The following is a 17,917-nucleotide window of genomic DNA, read 5'->3' as shown; positions in this document are numbered from 1 at the left end:
TGATAACCATCAAAGATCTCGATGCTTTTCCTGGAACACGATTCTCATTGTTTTCCATCTTGCAGGAATTCCCGCAGATGCGCCCGCAGCTCTTGTTCTCCCCGGTGATCAGGGAATCCAGGGACAAGAAAGACGTAAGCACCTGCATCCAGATGTGTCAGGGGTTGTACTTGTTCGATACTGCCACATACTGAATTGAGGTTGCCTAATGCATATATTAGGACTTTCCTGCCTTTCCCCATGTAGTTCGTACCCCACAGCAGTGGTGCAGTGGTTAGAGCACTTGGCTGCTGTGTCCAAGGTTGCGGGATGAAATCCCGGCTGCGGCGGTTGCTTTTTGATGGAGGTGAAAAGCAAGGCACCCGTGTGCTGTGCGATGTCAGTGCACGCCAAAAAACCTCAGGTGGTCGAAATTTCCGGAGCCCTTCACTACGGCGTCTCTCATAGCCTGAGTCACTTTGCAATGTTAAACCCCATAAAACCAAACCAAACCATGTAGTTAGTATAACATAAGGAAAGAAAGCGTTTTTTTTTATTGGTTGTCTTGAGCAACTGTATCACATTTTCTTCTTTATAGGCGGCACAGCTCTTTTAAATGCACTTCAGTACAGTATTGTTCCATGGCTGTTGGCTGCCACAAGCTGTAGAAATTGCTAGCGTGACATGGACAGAATAGAAAGCCTGTGATTGTAGCACCTTGTCCTCTCTTCCTGTCCTCGTTGTGGTACGAATCTTACTTAACCGCACCTTCTCTAAACCTGCATAGAGCTGTCTGCTAATTTGTTTGTTCTTTTCCCTTTTCAGGAGCGCATGGCCCGGTATGTGGCGGACACGCTGGCGGCCCGTGACATTTCTGCCAAGGCCCAGGCTTTGGCGCGCAGTAACCTTGTGCGTGTGCTAGGTGAGCACGTGGAATATGCGCATTGTTTCTGTTGGTCGTTGACGAGAATGGCAAGGCATCCATCGCTTGCTGATCATGCCACATATGCGCGCCGCTTACCGTTATCATGTCTTTGATAGAACGGTGATGTGCATAGCTTTCTCTCTGGCTTTTAGCATTTTCCTTGCGGTACCTATTAACTTCAATCAATTTGGTTTATGATGTGCAGATGTGTTTCTAATAGCCTCTGGTGACTTCTTCTGTAGGAGATGATACAATGATTGCACAGGTAACATTCATTTCTGCCGACAAGGAAATGGAATTATTAGCTATCCATGTGCGAGCGCATGGTCAGCTTACTGATGTCAATCCCCACAGAGTGCTTGCAATGGTTAGTAGTAGAACCGCATTTTAATGTGACGGGAAAAAGAGAATTTCTTTTAAGGGAGAGGTGAGGGAAGCTAGAGGCCTTGCAGCTAACATGGATTTTAAGTAGGGGTGCGCAATATTCGAAAAACTGATGACTGATGCTGTGAAACCTCGGTATAATGAGCGTACATATCACAACCTATTGGCTACATCGAACTGTTCCAGAATATGTTTTTCCAAACACATGTATTCTTAACTTCCTATAGAAACTTGGTTTGGCATAAAATGGATATTACGAAGCGTTCCCCCTGGTCTGGTGCACTGCTTTTGCAGGGTGAGGAGTTTTGAAAACTGCATCTTTCACACCACCTCATGTGGACCAAACGTGGTTTAACCTGTGACAGTTTTTGGCCACACTGCCCGTGTTCTGTAACAATCAAGCCGCCATCAAAAACATGGCAGACAAAGAGGCTCTGCTGATTTGTTGCAGTTGATTTTTGGTTCGAGTGCTTTGTGGCTTGATGCAGCTCAATGCTAAGCTGATATTGTGTGCTGCAGCGCTGCAGGGCAAAGTGGATGAGGCCCTGCAGGTGGTACAGGCGGCGGAGGAGTCCACTATCGCCCCCTGGGCATTAGCCTGCCTGAAGGAAGCCCTGGAGGCCGTGGGCAGGCCCGTGCCTTTCCAGGTGCCCCAGCAGCCACAGCAGCAGCAGCGGCGGCAGCAGAATCAGCGGGAGAAGGACGAGGTGGGTGGTCGGATTGTGCCATAGTTTGCCGAGAGGCTGACAGCTTTGAGGACACCTTTGGCACTGTTAGAGGGCCCATGAAAAGCTATTTACGAAAATCGGGAAATGCGTACGACCAATAAGCATCCCATCAATCGTTAACGCAACGCAAATATTGTAAGCTACCTTTATTAGCCCTGAAGATTCCCCTCTCACCTCAGCCCGCGCCGGCATGAAAGAAGAAAAAGATGTGAACATGTCGTGACAGTGCCCCATTACCCCCTGCCCCGCCGACGTAAATTGGAAGCGTCCGATGAGCGGGCGCTCCCAGGAAGCCCCAGTGACATCACATGGATGGTTTGCGCGCGGGTATGTCTCGCCCGATAGGTGGCGAGCAATAGCCAGAAACAATTCTTAAAAATTATTTGCAAATTATACGCTCGATGCAAAGCTTTCAAATTTCACTCGAATACTCATAAGGATCACCTCTATGGATTTCTTCCATTAGAGTATTACCGCAAGTAGCATTATAGGGATCCTTCAAAGGAATGTTAAGGGCAGCTCCATCCAAGCTTGAGTTGTTCCGCTGAATTTTATTGTTTGGCATTTTGTGGCTCAGTAGAACTTTGTTCAGCAGCAGAAGCCCTAATCATTGCTAAGAAATGTGGATTTTAGAGTCAAACAATTTTTTTCCTGCTATTCAATTCAAACTTGCAGTGTTTGACCTGTGATGATGTTCAGAAAAATATCATCATAAAAATAATTCATATCTTAAAAATTGTGATAGGTAGTCAGGCATGCTACCCTTCGACCACGCAAGCACATTCGTATCGCTCGATCAAGTGTGGCTTTATATCTGTGTCAGGCAGCTTTTCAGATAAGACTGTCTGGTAAGAAGTCAGAGGAACAAGTTAAGAAATTAATTTTTACCCCTATAGCAAGGTTTATTCACGTGAACAAAGGTCTGCAAGGTAAGTTGGCAGACGGGAGTCATTAATGCTGTCGCGTCATATTCTGAAAGGCAAAGCCTAAATATCTCCTAAATTTTTAAAAATTTCTTTGTATCCAGGTTTAACTCTATGCAAACCAATTAAACTGCTTTGTGAATGTTACTGTGTTTCTGTCACACTGGTTTCTTACTCCTGTCACATCATTAGACTTGCCTTTTTCTTTTATAGCGGGTCATCATCGCACAGCAAGGGCATATTTGCAGGCACTTCTTCTGTATGCTGCCATATGCCTTTTCGTATTGCTGCTATTGCAGTCATGTATTGTCTTCTACCTCCACTTTGGATGCAGCATCGGGGTGGCTGTCATTCACACCTTTCACTAAAACAGGCTGTGCTAAATGTAAACAGCTTTCAGTTGCACTTGTTGTTTAGCGCATTTTTTTTAGCCATACAGAGCATAAAAGTTTTCGTGTCTTGAGAGGTCGTGTATATGCCCAAATAACAAACGGTCTGGTTTTACTTTTCACTGCCCAAGCAACCTTTGCTAGCCATTGCTGGCCAGCTAGGGTTTAGCTGAGACATATTTAGTAGTCACCGGTCTGTTTGCTAATGAATGTGCTTGTTGTGCAGGACGACTCTTCTGACGATGAAGATGGCAAGAACCGCTGAACTGCACTTGAAACATTCACCACATATTAATATTCTGCTCTGTGAGTCACCATGTACATAGATCTAGTCGAATAAACCCATGTCCAAATCAGTGCTGCAAGTGGCCGTATTTTATTTTATTTAGCCCCTCTATGTAGGCATTATGCACACTATAGACCACGTTTAGTTGTTGGTTTAGTTGTGAATGCCCACCCCTCATGTAATGCCCCTTCGGGGGTCTTTGAGGTTACAAAAATAAATAAACGTGTTCAATAGACAACCCTTTCTTGTGTTTCTTTTTTAAAATCCTGGTATTATGCAAAGCTTGAGCAAAATTGGTGTATGCATTGTCAGCTAAACAGTGTGTGAGTCAATTGACTTGGAACACAACATACGCTGTGTTGCTGCAACGCTTGTGGGCTGATTTATTTTTAACTGTTCATTCAGAATGTAGCTTTAAGCTGCCTGATGAACAGCATAGCATCTTAACTCCACCATTCTGTTTTCTTGCAAGCAGAGAAATCCCCTATGCCACTGAATGTTTACTTTTATCTTATACAGTTCTCGGCCATGGTGGCCGCTTTTCAATCTGGGCAAAAAGCAAGGTGCCGTGTGCTGTGCGATGTTTGTGTTTGTTAAAGAACTCCAGGTGGTCAAAATTTCTAGAGCCCTCCACTACAGTGTCTCTCATAGCCCGAGTCACTTTGGGATGTTAAACTTTACAAACCATACCTATACGGTGTTTTGTTTATAAAATGGCAGTATAGCATTGCTTTTTAGGCTGTTCTTTCTACCCAAGGGGCAACCTCCTTCACAGATGCTTGGGAGTAATGATTAATAAGGCAGTAAAATGAAAGTCTCTGAATGATTGCATTGTGTGACAAAAATTGTTGCCTCTTTTTTGGGACTGGTGTTATGTCTGCCTTTTGCTGAAATGCATGACCTCTTGCTAGAGGTACAAAAGACCATCATTATCTAGTAAGACATTGTCTGGTGGAAGTAGTGCCCTTATTGCAGTAGAACACCTGCAAAGTGATTAGTACCTGTGAAGAATCATTGCCATGGTGCCTGTGTTGTGGTGGAGGTAAAACACAAGAGACCCGTGTGGGCTGCACTTTGTTGGCGTGCATTAAAAGCTCCCAATGGCAGGAATTTGTCTGGAGCCCTTTACTGCGGCATCTCTTTTTCACTGGGTCTTTTAACTTCCTCCTCTATTCATTCTCCCATCATGCAGTCCAGGTATCCTCAGAGAGGGACAGTTGCTGCATTTTTCTTTTCCTGCTGACCAGTTATAGCTGCTTGTGCTGTCTGTAAGTAGTGATGTGATACCTTCTGAATTACAGTGCCTACACTGCAGACGTCTAGTCAAGATATCGTTGGGAGGCGCTGCTGTTCTAGCTTGGCACGGAACCTACTGCACGATTGGCTATACCTGCATGGAGTTGCATGAATCTATGCGCTTATTGTTTGTGCACCGAATGGTGGAGAGAAATTGGTGCTGTGTCGGCAGCTGTGGCATTCTGTTTCTGAAGACTATTTCAGGTTTGGCTTCCGGCTGCATGGTTGAATTTCGATAGAGGCAGAATGCTGAATGCCTATTTACTCGGATTTCGGCGCTAGTTAATAGACTTGCTCTGGAGTTATCCAAAGCCATACCTCGTAGTCAACTGGTTTTCAAACAACCCACAAATATTATCCTGGAGACAATGTGCATCTCCTCAGAAGCGTGAGACTAAGTTTAAGCCTGCGAGTCTGAAGACACACGGGACGAAAGGGGGCCAGTGAAATGAATTGTAACTGCTACGGCATGAATACTAGAATCCACATGCTGTTTTATGTTGTTTGAAATGACTCGGCTGTGTTTCGACTGCAAACTGTTAAGGCCATAAGAATTCCACTGGCAAAATGGGTGGTGAGGTTCCCAAAAGCGACTGATCGAAAATGTTTTTCCATAAGCACACCTAAGAGGGCTGTGTGAACAGATGTTTCATATGAACTGTTTATATGACCATCAGCGCTCATTCATAGTTTGTATTTCGTATGCATACGTAAGGCCACATTTAAGAGCTGCATGCGTTTTTGTACAAGAGCGATTCACCAGACACTATCTTAATAGATCTTAACTGCGAATGACGCTACAAGAGAGGAGGAGGAGAAATTTTTATTGAGGAGAAAATGATGTGTTCTTTGTTCGTGGGAGGACGTTTCTCCTCAAGCCGCCCGGTTCATTATACTTGTCGGTTCGAAAAGAGCGCCAACTAACGATGTAACAGGGTAACTGGGGTAACGGCAAGCGTTCACAAATTTTATTTTATTGCCTTTAGCTTTTGAGAGTAACTGCATATACAGTTCGTAATTTAGACTGTATATTTTGGTAAAGTGCTAGATTTTATTAACTATATGCTAGTTACTGCGATCTCTGTACCTTGTACAAGACGCTTTCGGCCAGTCCAAGTAATGACCAGAGCCATAAAGATGTGACTGGTTTCGCGTCTCGCCAGCATCTGTGTCGGTTCGGTGTTCGGTCGGTGCATCTGGTATATGTCCTACTAGCATGTCTGTAACGTGGAGTCGGCTGCCGGGTGAAATCAAGTGGTGTTGTCGTGCAGTATGTGGACCCTAAGCCAGTGGGCATGTTTGGTGGCGTGGTACGTGTTCCTGCCGCGCTAGATAGCCGGGCATGTCGGACGGCGGGTCGAGGCCCGTGTGGAGGCACTGCCAGCACTGCCCCAAGAAGCGTGCCTTCAGAACTGCCGACGAGTTTCGGACACACTTGCGCGAGCGCCACTGCAGCAAGGAAGGCGGATCGTTCGTGTGCCGCTACGGTGAACATGATGTGTGCGCGTCGCTGCCTCTCGAAGGCGTCAGTGACGAGGACTACGAGGCCCATATCGCCAAGCACCATCTCCTGCGCGGCGAGTGGCCAGACGCGGTGGCCGAGGCGCGCTGGACGTTGCACCGCTCGGCGCAGAACCTGCCGGCGGTGCTGAACGACCCGCGCCGCAGCCGCCGCGAGGCTGACTTCTTCACGCGCACTTGGGGCGACCACTTCACAGAAGCTCCACCGACGGGCGGGCCTGGGGCGCGTATCACTCGCGAACTTTTCGAGCCTTTCCTAACGCGTTGCTCGCGGTCGCGGCGGCCGGCGACGATGACATCGACCGAGGTGGCTTTACCAATCGCGACGGAGCCACTCTGCCTGCCCGCCGTGTTCCTGGGGCCCGAGCTGCGGCTCGAGGAGCCGGCCACATTCGCACAGGCCATCCCTTGGGCATCCGGGCCGTCACGGCTGCTTCAGGAGCGGCTCACCCACTATTTGGACCTGGTGGAGGTCCAGCTGGCGCGTCAGGTGTCTTTGCGCTCGGACTCCTTCTTCCAGGCGGTGCGTTCTCATGACGTCCTGGCCGAGCGATTGTCGGGCTGCGTAGCTGTCGTAGCCGGACTGCGCGGTCAGCTGGGTCGCACGCGCGACCAGCTAGCCGGCGGGGGCCTGCGGCTGCTGCTGCTGTGGCGCCGGCAAGCGCGTCAGCGTGCGCTGTGTGCCAAACTCCAGCTGCTGGCCACGCTGCACGAGGCGCAGCCCACAATCCAGCGCCTGCTAGCCACAGGTGACTTCGCACGCGCGCTCGACTTCATCGAGGCGAGCCGCGAGATCCTGGCGCTCGAGCTGGCGGGTGTACAGAGCCTACGACACCTTGACACGCAACTTCTCGACCTTGAGCGCCACATTGAGCGTAACATGGCCGCAGACCTGGCCCGGGGTCTCAGCGCTGAGCTCAACCGACCACCCGATGACTTGGCACTCATCGGACCACAGGTGCGCAGGGCCACCCCTCACAACAAGTTTCCTTCCACCTGGAGACATCTCTCTTGTCATACGAGAGGGATTGGCCATCGCACCTCAAAGACGAATGCTATCATGCCTGAAAGACTTGTGCGCAGCAAGAACTGCTTCCACAGCATAAATGGGCGGGGCACTTTGCAGTGCCTGCACTTGAGATGAGAGTAGCAGGCACAGCAACTTGTCATTTCTTGCAAATGTTAGTCGATCCCAGGGTGTCATGGCTGTAGCATGGAACCACAGCACAAAGGACGCAGAAGATGAGATGCATAGTTATCTTCATGCAACACGGTATTAATTTTACTATGCCACTACTTGCTGTCAGTATTCATTATGGATAGGCACATGCAGAAACCAAGTATTTTTTCTTTTCCATTGTAAAACTGGCTGATGATGGCTTTACGTTATCTTTACAAAATTTACTTAGTTTTCTTTTTTCAAGATTCACATATAGTCAGTGTGGCCAATGTAGGAAAATTTCATGGAATTATTAAGTTTGTTAAGTATGCTAACTGGGAAAGGTTGCATGACGCTGTGCTTGACATGACTACATGCATTCTCGTGCAGTAGCTGCCATCTTTTCCATTGGTACACACATTCATATGTCATTTGTAAATGAGTTTACATATATGCCATTTATTTATTTATTTATTTATTTATTGTCTTTACCCTCAGGGCCGTACAGGCATTTCAGAGGGGAGTGGGCAAAAAGAAATACAGGAAAAAAGAAACACTGCAAAAATCGGGTACATAAATAATACATCCTATATATACAATATTAGCTATGAAATCGGCAATAATTGTTTTAGTAGACACAAAACTAGTAGTACTTATACAATGCAGGTTAAAGCTTTGCGAAAGTTATTTGTATCAGTAATAGATATAATTTCATTAGAAAGGTCGTTCCATTCTTTGGAAGTACGGGGAACAAATGAGCTTAAGAAAGAATCTGTTTTGCATAAAGGGATGGCTATTTTGCAGGGATGATCAGTGCGATGTGATATGTAATAGGGTGTCTGAAAAAAATTGCTGTGTAAGACGGAATGATAATATAACTTGTGGAATAGGGTTAGCCGGCAAACTTTTCGTCGTGAAGCCAATGAAGACGCAAAATAGTTTTCATTTCTGTGACACTTGCTCCTCGGTTATAGTTAGTTAAATATGTAGTTTTTTTTTTTATTATTATTTTCAGTATAGTAGGATCAGCGCTGCAAAATTTTGTCTGCATGCTCATATGAAACATACAGAAGACTGAGGATGTTGTTCATGCTAACAAAGAATGCTTTTCTTGGGAGCATTTACTACTGGTGTGGAACAGGTCTTAAATCATCTGAATGGCTGTGTGAAAAGCATTTTCAGTGACTGTGAGGATGTAATAGGTGTGCAGAAAATGGAGGGACTTTTCCAAGAAGCTGCCTGCTGTTGAAAAAAAAATGTTCGAAAACTATGCTGTAAAAATTTGAGCTAGTTTGTGGGTTGTTCTCAAAAATGTTATGTACACTATTGCGGCAGGACCTGCAACATGGCTTTGTATATTTCTGTAAAGTATTCATGTTTGATAGAAGATATTTTATATTGTTCTGGATTTAAATGGATGTGTTTTTACCATGAACGTTGCATTGCTTTTTCATTATCTGGTGCTTTCCAGTACAGCGTTCGGGATAGCTTTGGCATATAGAAGGTCATTAGCAGTTTTCTTGCGTATTCCTGTAACAAAAAAGAGTTCTTTTTAATGACCTACACGTAACATCGTGGCTTTAAACATATTGCGACAGTTTTGCCTGAACATGCGACATTTAGTCTTCAGAAGTTTCCTATGCATAGCATTCTAATTTAGTCTTCAGAAGTTTCCTATGCATAGCATTCTAATTTTTATGAAGTGGCTAATTGGTGACGCACCATGGTAGAAACGTTGTGAGATAGACTAGGCAAGAAGAAGAAAAGATGAGGCTATTCATGTTTTCATTCTAGGCTGCTAGATTTTAGTGTACATGTTTACAGCAGACCTATACGTCATCCTAGCACTATACGTCATCCTAGCATCCTAACATTCTACAATGCAGAAAAGGTGGCCGCAGCCAAGTGTTTCCTTTCTTGCATACTGCCTCTGATATTCTGCAAACACAGTCACTGTTGTGGCGCAGTGTCAGTGACATCAATTTCACTGCTGCAGGAGGAAGAAGCAATCGTGGCTCTTGTTGCTGGCATGCTGCGCCTCGGTCGCCCGACGGGCACAGACTTTGCATCGCTGCTTCGCGATGAAGCCTGCACCGCACTGCAGGCAGCTGTCAAAGCAGCACTGGCCGAAGGCATGTCCCAGGGTGAGACGTGGATGGCACTGCTTGAGCGTGCCCTGGACGCTGCAGAGCGAGTGTTGCGGCGCACCTGCGAGCTGGCGAAGCTGCAACGCCGGGCCCTGGACCTGGTTGCCCTAGCCGGGGAGGCAGCTGTGCTGGAGGACGAAGCGCTGCTTGAGCGGGCGCGACGCGGTGCCCTGGCTGCAGTAGGCGAGGTGGCGCAGGAGCGCTGTGCGCGTCTCGTACCATCGGACGCGCACCGATCGCCGCTCAACACGGGCAGTTTCCCAGCTGTATGCCGCCGTGCTGACCAGTGTGTTGAACGCTGGACCGAGCTGTGTGAGCATCGCAGTCAGGGAAGCCTGGTCTTGGCCCTGCGCACTCAGGTACACATGGGCTAGTTGGTAGCAGCACTGCAAGCTGGAATTGTTGGGGGCAGAATCTGGTGCAGTTGCTCAGCCGTTGTGTTTGGCTGCCGAGCCCAAGCTCCATGGTGAAATGCAAAAAAAAACTCCCATGTTCTGTGCAGTATTAGTGCACAGTAAAGTAACGCAGGTGGTTGAAATTAATTAGGAACTCCACTGCAGCTTTCATTGTATTTCACACGCAGGTGTGGGATGCTAAGCCTCACATAACAGTTGGAAGCAGTTCCTCACGCCGAAAAATTATGTACAGAGCAGAAAGCCAAACAACCACAGATGAAATGCACCAGCTGTTATTTTGCTCCGTGTGAAGTTTTTCATGCTGTAGTGTGTAGTAATTTTTACTGCCAAAGCAAAGCAACAAGGGCAATCATGTTTGCTGCTTTTTTTGTAGTGCTGACGATGTCCTTCCACATGCGGTGGTATGTGCAGGCGGACCGCTTCGTGGGCCGCTTTCATGAAGAACACAAGGCCAAGCTTAGGTAAGACTTCAGCTCTTGGTGTGGACGCACTGTGAGCATCACTCACTCGCAGCCTGTTGCTGGACGGTGAGCTGTGGGCACGCGTCGACGTTCCTGCTGAGCTACAGAACATGGTGGACCAGTTCGTGGGTGTTGAAAGCCCATGCAAGAAGCAGCCAGCACCGAGTAGCGCCCCCCAGCTGCAGCTGGACGGGCAGTACTACAGCATCGCCGGCAGCACGCTGCTCCTGCTGCGCATGGTGCTCGAGTACTGCCAGTGCACACGTGACCTGCCTTGGGTTGGCCTGAGCCTGGCCGCTAAGCTGCAAGAGCTGCTCAGGCTCTTCAACTCACGCACTTCCCAGCTGGTGCTGGGCGCTGGGGCCTTGCAGCGAGTGGGCCTCAAGACCATCACTGCCAGCATACTCGGTATGAGAGTGCACATGCTCCATATTAACCCCCTTATCAACAACGTTGGTTGGTGTACATCTCCTATAGCTAAGGAGTGTGAGTGGATAGAAGAGGAGTAGGGAGTAGGATGCAAGTGTTATGCTCTATTGCACAATTTTTCTTTCTACTGACATACATTTCATTGTACATATAAGTCAGTGGAATACCTGTCACTGAGCTCCTACCCCTCTCACACACCTTCACTCCATGGATCTCTACACCGACTTGGCAGATCGAAGGGTTGATGCCATCACCAGCTATTGCTGTAAAAATGTTTGGCAAAGGTCAGTCTTTACAGCCATGAACAGCAGCTAGTTGCCGTGCAGAAATGTAATGCCACTAGTTCGCTATTGTGCCAGTTCAGTGTATCCCTGAGCCTAAGTAAGTTTTGGGGAACTTGCTAAAATGCTGGACCCAGGGAAGTTCTCAGTGCTTTATAGAATATAGCATTTGATTCTTTACGATTGAGTAAGGAAAGAAAAGCGTAGCAGGGGGAGGCAGAAAGGCAAGTGGGTGGATGAGGTTAAGGACTTCACAAGGGTCGAGTGGATGCAGCTTGCACGGGACCTGATTAGTTGGAGTAATATGGGAGAGGCCTTTGCCCTGTAGTAGGTATAATCTGGCTGATTATGGTCATAATTGAGTAACAAATTTGGTGCTTGAAATTAAAGAAGGAAAAATTTTTGCTCACAGCACTATCTGTGACTTGCATGTTGGCACACGCAGAGTTTACCACTTTTTTTTTTTTTTTTTTTTTTGAAACTGAGGATCTGCTAGGCCAAGAAACCATGCACATCATATGTGGATGTCTAGTCTGTTTGAGAGTGTGGCTGAACATATTAATGTTCAAACACATTGAATGATAATAATAGTGCTGTCTGAAGCTTCGCAGATAGGCGAAAGAATGACGTGTTGCTTGTACGCAGCCTTGGCAGCCCGCTGTCTACAGCTGCTGCTAGCATTCTTGCCACGTGTCAAGGCGCACTTCGAGCAGCACTTGGCCACTCGCAAGGACACTGCCAGGCACTTCGATGTCATTGCCAAGGCAAGTCTGACAAAACAGATGTCAAGTGCTGCATTCACTAGGGTGCTAGACAATTTTGTTGTCATGTGAGCCTCCAGATGGAAGGCTAGTTCTGTATGCTTGATATTTTGACTTCTTAGCAGTTTAAGTTGTAACATTCCTTTAACTTTTCGTTACTCTGTGTAGCAGCCCTCTTCACTTCACAGGAATGAGGGAAATGAAGTTCTGCTAAGTTGCTGGCAGTAAAATGTGCTACTATTAGTTATCAATCACAACGCTTTTGAATGAAGCATTTGACAGTGCATTTGTTTTTGGTGGGAACCAGAGTACACGTAACCATACTAAGGTTCACTGTGACAATGAAAGCGTACTCATGGAAGGCAGAGAGCTGTTTTCCATCTGAGTGCGTTATCATGGAAAGGCTCGGAAGGACAAAACGGGCCTGTTCACAGTTCTGAAGACCTCCAGAGAGAGAGACAGGTCCAGTTACATTCATTATTAGTAAAAAAAAACGCAGCAGAGGAATCGTTATTGTGTGACAGATAGTGTGGTGTCTGACCTGTGCGGTTGCTCAGTTTCACAGAGATAATATTCACACATGCAGATGCAAGTGGCATTTTCATGTGAAAGCAATATGTAGGACACATTCCTTGCCAAAACCGCACTAAGCAAGCTCATTGTCTGCTGATGGTAGTGGTTGATCAAAGGGAGTAGGATAGAGGCAATGCTTTGCGGCCAGACAAAGCATGCTCACATACTTATGTTCCTGTGAGGCATTGTTCAGCTACTGAGGAGCAAGGACATCAGGCTGATTATGCATGCATGTGCAGTCTATCTAAAGCTGAAGACTGAAGAGAGGCACCAAAGTTTCTGTGGCAAATGTGTGGCACAGCTGCAAAGGCTTGCACCGCACAAAACAATTGCAAATTGTGCATCACTAGCACCCTCTGATGATAGATAGTTTGATGTCATAGCTCTGCATTGACCTTGTGTGCAGTCATGTATTGTGGAGAAGATGGATGTTAGAGGATGCGAGAACGGTGTGTCCATGGCCTGAAAAGCAAGTTGTTTTAACACAGTGGCATTGACAAAGGCCCCACAGTGACAGTGACAAAGGCCCCACATTCCAGAAAAACTGGTGTTCGGCTTTGAAAGCGAAAAATCGTTAGCATGCCTCTGGCAGGTGGTAAATGGTAGGCAACATAGCTTGGCACTGATTGGTAGCCGGGCTGTGCGATGTCACGAAACTGCATGGCATAACTGAGTTGGCAGGACCCTTGGATCCTAAATCAGACATGCTACTCCTAGACCACGCACGCATGTTTGTACGACTTGGTTGAAGCGAAGCTTTATGTCTGGTGGTCTTTACATATTATGATAGCTTACGACTGTATTCTAACGATATACAGTCATAACAAGGCACAAATTAAGGGATTAGCGATTAAGTGAGCAGCAAATTGCACGTACATGAATGTAGGTCTGCAAGGGAGCCTCGGGTGGAAGCCATTGACGCTGATGCATCATACATATAAAGGCTGAGCTGAAGTGTCCCCAGAATTGTGCATATCTCAATCCAGATTATTTCCACTGTGCTTTTCACCAGCAAACTGCAGCGAAATCAAGATTTTTTTTTTGTCACAAATCCTGAGGCAAGGTTAAACCGCCATACTCTTTTAAATAGTAGTCGCAGTATATCTTAGTGTATGATTTTGCAAGTTTAAATTCGTCTGCGGAGAAAAAAAATTATACCTTTCGTTTAGCTACGTTTTGCTTCCTTTAGGTTTGCTCTGCTATGCCTTGCCATGCGTAACTAAGTGTTTAACAGGCACTTTAGACTTTTGGATGGAGGAGGCCTGATCAAAGTCTTAGTGTGACTTGGTTAGAGGAGATAAAAACAACGCCATTCAAAATGCAATGCGCAACAGTGGCAGCCTAGAACGTGAAAAAGGCAGCTACGAAGATGGCGCAATGGTCAGCGTAGCTAATGTCTTTGCCTCAGCCTGCATTCTAAACTCACTAGCGGTGAAGTTATTATTTTATTTTTTAACAGTTGCTTGGAGGAGGCTTCATAGCCATCCCAGCAATATTCAAGAATTCAGGTAGTAATGCTTCTGCATTCGCACAAATGCGAAGAATTTGCCACCTAACACTAGAGAGCTCTTGTATAAAACTAACATTAGAAGAGTACTAGAATATTCTTGTTGTGTCTGAGGCCCTTGGCTGCAGGTAGACATTCACAAGATTGAAAGGATCCAGAATTTGGCTGTGCGATTTGTTGATTCCAATTATTCCAGAAATTTTAGTGTCTCCATTGCAAAGGATAACCTTGAATGGGAATCGCTGCAGCAGCGAAGGAAATCTCTTAGGGTAAAATTTCTCCACGGTGTATTTCACAATAAAACCGGTATTAACCGGGAGCATTACCTGCATCATCCCGACTATGTCTCACCGCGTCTTGATTATGCCTGTAAAATTAGACATCAGGTGCAAAACAAACTTCTTCAAGCTGTCCTTCTTCCCTAAAACAATTTGCAAATAGAATAAACTTCCGCAGGATATTGCTGCCATTATACCACCACCGATGTATTTTCCTCTTTGTAGAATGTGCATTGCAATTAAGCCCTTGTTTCTTCAATGGTCGTCAGAAGTATTGCTTGTATAATTGCTTGATTGTATATTCGGTTGCTTGGCTATTTGCTTTTATTTACATTGCCTGCTGTTATTTTACCCCTACCACGCACACACATTGTAATGCCAAACGGCTCTGTGGGTATAGTAATAAATAAATAAAGAATGCCTATCCCAAATCAGTTATCTCAGCAACAAATACTTTTGCTGCAAACGAACATGAACGAATCCAGGAAGAGCCACATAATCGACATTTCAGATCACAAAAATTGGGATCATATTCCTTGTGGAATATGATCAGTTACTGAATCAGAACACCCAACTTGGAATCGGCCGTAGCCACGTTTCCGAGAGACACCCGTGAGCTGTGCGATGTCAGCGCACGTTGAGAACCTTAGGTTTTCTGAATTAATATGGCTTCTGTCAGCTGATGTGTTGCTTCAGGACGTTAAATCCCCAAAGTGCAGCCAGCAAAACAGAAGCCTCCCTGAAAACAGAAATGGGACAGGAAAGACTGGGATCCTGAAGGTGGTTAACCCTCAATATGATAATTGTTATATCGTAAATAAGACAGCAACGAAACAGTCGACTGCTCTTCAGTTTTCCTGTATTTCCTTCCTCCTTCGCATACGCGCATGCAATCACACTCTATCTTTATCACATTTCTGCCGCACTTTAAAAAAAAATGAATGCCGGCAAATGTTTAATAGATACTCTAATGCATCACACAGTCGTTAAACCTAATCTTAGATGGCTTGTCTACTGCTGTCCAATGCTGGAATTGTGCCAGCATTGGCTTATATGGTATCTGATCACATTTATCTAGAAAGCTCTAATGGTGTGCTGCAAAGCAAATGAAGGGGAATAATGTTATGGCAGCTTCTCTACTATGGACACGATGTTTGCACAAATTTTTGGGTCTATTCAGTTGCACTCACTCATAAGCATTTTCAGCGAAAGTCAACACTGGCTCTAGAATTTTACATTTTCTCCACCCACCACTGCTCAAGGAGTCTGTATAGTGTGTTCATATTGCCGCAAAACTCGGTAGCCTATACATAGAATGCGCAACACCATGATGAGTTTGTAGTTCGGGCCAGTATTCCTGTATATATATTAGTTGAACCAACTCAGAATCTTCCCCTCCATCTCTGTAAACCGCATGCCAGACAGAAATTTAAGAAAATCGGATTTGACATACGTTACATTTGTCAAAACACGACACATTTATTGCAGGAGTATGCCGAGCATGTGACGGAGATCTTTGCCAAGCTGGCCAGTATTGTGAGCAATGTGCTGGATGGGCAGCTTGCCGAGGTGAGCCAGGCAAGGAGAGCTGCTGCTTAGAGGGGAGCAGAGCAAGCACCGCCCCCTTCTTTGTCTTTCATGCAGTGGGAAGTGAAGGCACCTGTGCCGTCGCCGGCATTCCGAGGTGTGGCCCGGCACCTCACCAAGTTCCATGCTGCAGTTGCAGAGTTACTGAACCCAGGGGACGTGGCCTCCCTGCTGCAAGCCGTGCATACTGCGTTCCGATCTGTGATTGCACGCCATCTGGCGCGATTGTCCATCAGCCGCGACGGAGGGCCCCAACATGGGTTAGTAGCCACTTTGCAGCTGACACACAAACACCCCCTTCACCTTTCCACGGAGAGTTGAAACGTTATTTGCTGTGCAGGCTGGTGACGCAGGAGTTGATTTTCTACGCTGAGCACCTGCGTGGCCTGGGCTGCCCAGTGACAGACAGCAACTTGTGGCAGCAGCAACAGCAGGAGGAATTTATTGGTCTGACTGAGGGTGGTGGGCCAGGGGCTGCGTGAGCCAGTAAGCCAGAGCGGGCTGCAGGAGACACACACCCAACAGCAGGTAGAGGCCCCGGCGCGAGCCCTCGGACGAACTGCCTGCCAGCAGCGACAGCCGCAGGGTGCGCAGCTGCACGAGCAGTCATGGCTGAGCATCTCCTACACGTCACTCGCTACAAGATCTACTCACCAAGAAGAAGTCGAGTGTGAAACAGCCGTAGGCCAACACCAGCAGGTAGCCCAGTCTGTACAGCAGCATGCTGGCCAGCAGGGCCACGATCATGCTGCAGAAGAAGAAAAAAGTCGGTTCGCGAAGCTAGAGGAAGACACGGTGAAACAAGCGTTCTCTACCTGACAAACTTGTAGCTGCTGAATGCGACAAGGTCCAGGACGCGTAGGCTGGAGCGAATCGAGAGGATGTACGTGGCCAGCCAGATGCCCAGCACTTCCAGAGTCAGCCACATGAGCGCCGAGCTCGCCTGCAGACCCAATCGCTCGGGGCTGAACCTGCGAGGGGTTAAGCTCAACCATGGCCCAGCCTTCACACACCAAACACCTACTCATTGCGCAGGCCCAGCAAGTAGCCCGACAGAAGCACGTATGTCACCAGCGCCATGCCTGAAAATGAGCATTAAAAACATAAGCACTACAACACAATCTGTGATACTGTTTTCCTTGCCGCATCTCCTCGTTTAAATGGGCTCTTACTTGGGATGTAGAGGTCCGGAGCATTAACGTCGTACCGTGGAGGCACCGGCTCGTCCTGGTCATACTTAACAGCCCAGTCCTGCACGGAGACAGGGGGCAATCTTGCTAAAAATGTTTTCTTCTGGCGCAGTCGCTCACCGTGTGACTAAATGGAAAGAGCAGCAGAAACAGCTTGCGGGCCACGTACGAAGTGTCCACAGCGAAGTAGTACTTGATCTTAGACACCGAGACGTATTTCTCGATCTGCGCGACCAGTGGGTCCTCATCACCGACGGTGCCACCACACGGGTGCCCCGCCGTGCCGTACCTTTTGGTGCATCATCTCCTTGCCCTGTCCTGCGAGCGCGGTGCCGTACTGCATGGCCATGGCTGCCATCGGGTCCGGCATCATCGGGTACATGCCCTGTTGCGGCATGCCACCGTACGGCGCGCCCGGAAAGCCGGTGTCCTCAAACAGCTGCGGTCCGGCTGGTCGCCCTGGGAAATTGCTTGTTTTCGCTGACGCCTCGGCAGTGCCATCGGGAGATGACGCCGCCTTCGCAGAGATCGCGCACTTACCGTAAGGCTGCTGCTGCTGCTGCTGCCTGGGGTCCATCGTCCGGCGTACAGCACACTTTCTGACGGTCTATCAATAAATAAAACGCCGCGAAGTTGATCTTGCAGAGCCTAAACTCAGACAAGCAGCCAAATGCTGCTATACGTGTTGTGCTTTCGA

At 47.3% G+C, this 17,917-nt stretch overlaps 3 protein-coding genes across 3 annotated transcripts in view; 2 read left to right on the top strand and 1 right to left on the bottom strand.

Moving 5' to 3' along the window:
- Positions 1-3,686, top strand: part of bsf (bicoid stability factor) — a 43,365-nt gene extending 39,679 nt beyond the window's left edge. The window contains exons 27-30 of the mRNA XM_084582201.1: positions 66-134; positions 805-901; positions 1,808-1,995; positions 3,555-3,686. Coding sequence (XP_084438327.1) covers positions 66-134; positions 805-901; positions 1,808-1,995; positions 3,555-3,593 — 393 coding nt within the window. The 3' untranslated portion in view covers positions 3,594-3,686. The remainder of the gene's footprint in view (positions 1-65; positions 135-804; positions 902-1,807; positions 1,996-3,554) is intronic.
- A 2,320-nt stretch (positions 3,687-6,006) lies between these two features.
- On the top strand, positions 6,007-16,512 carry scat (VPS54 subunit of GARP complex scat). The gene is made up of 8 exons (XM_084582196.1): positions 6,007-7,389; positions 9,587-10,096; positions 10,565-10,614; positions 10,667-11,022; positions 11,970-12,088; positions 15,932-16,012; positions 16,088-16,290; positions 16,371-16,512. Exons 1-8 carry the CDS (start codon positions 6,253-6,255, stop codon positions 16,510-16,512), a joined length of 2,598 nt encoding a protein of 865 aa, XP_084438322.1. The 5' UTR covers positions 6,007-6,252.
- On the bottom strand, positions 15,898-17,903 carry Yif1 (Yip1d-interacting factor 1). The gene is made up of 8 exons (XM_084582197.1): positions 17,761-17,903; positions 17,510-17,679; positions 17,341-17,445; positions 17,203-17,281; positions 17,055-17,112; positions 16,846-17,001; positions 16,685-16,778; positions 15,898-16,624 (listed from the first exon to the last, which is right to left on the bottom strand). Exons 1-8 carry the CDS (start codon positions 17,795-17,797, stop codon positions 16,472-16,474), a joined length of 852 nt encoding a protein of 283 aa, XP_084438323.1. The 5' UTR covers positions 17,798-17,903; the 3' UTR covers positions 15,898-16,471.
- Positions 17,904-17,917: the final 14 nt, after the last annotated feature.

This window comes from Amblyomma maculatum, chromosome 10, assembly GCF_055883805.1.
Source record: "Amblyomma maculatum isolate TAMU_Amacu chromosome 10, ASM5588380v1, whole genome shotgun sequence".
In the NCBI taxonomy this organism is placed as follows: domain Eukaryota; kingdom Metazoa; phylum Arthropoda; class Arachnida; order Ixodida; family Ixodidae; genus Amblyomma; species Amblyomma maculatum.
The sequence above is the reverse complement of the archived record's forward strand: the minus strand, read 5'-3'. Positions and strand labels throughout refer to the sequence as shown.

Excerpts from the sequence above, each read along its gene's own strand:
- scat (XM_084582196.1), top strand. The coding sequence starts at position 6,253 with ATGTCGGACGGCGGGTCGAGGCCCGTGTGGAGGCACTGCCAGCACTGC. Across the intron at positions 10,615-10,666 it reads GAACACAAGGCCAAGCTTAG|CCTGTTGCTGGACGGTGAGC; the intron begins GTAAGACTTCAG and ends ACTCACTCGCAG. Across the intron at positions 12,089-15,931 it reads ACTTCGATGTCATTGCCAAG|GAGTATGCCGAGCATGTGAC; the intron begins GCAAGTCTGACA and ends CATTTATTGCAG.
- Yif1 (XM_084582197.1), bottom strand. The coding sequence starts at position 17,797 with ATGGACCCCAGGCAGCAGCAGCAGCAGCAGCCTTACG. Across the intron at positions 17,282-17,340 it reads TCTTTCCATTTAGTCACACG|GACTGGGCTGTTAAGTATGA; the intron begins GTGAGCGACTGC and ends GTCTCCGTGCAG. Across the intron at positions 17,113-17,202 it reads TCCGGACCTCTACATCCCAA|GCATGGCGCTGGTGACATAC; the intron begins GTAAGAGCCCAT and ends GCTCATTTTCAG.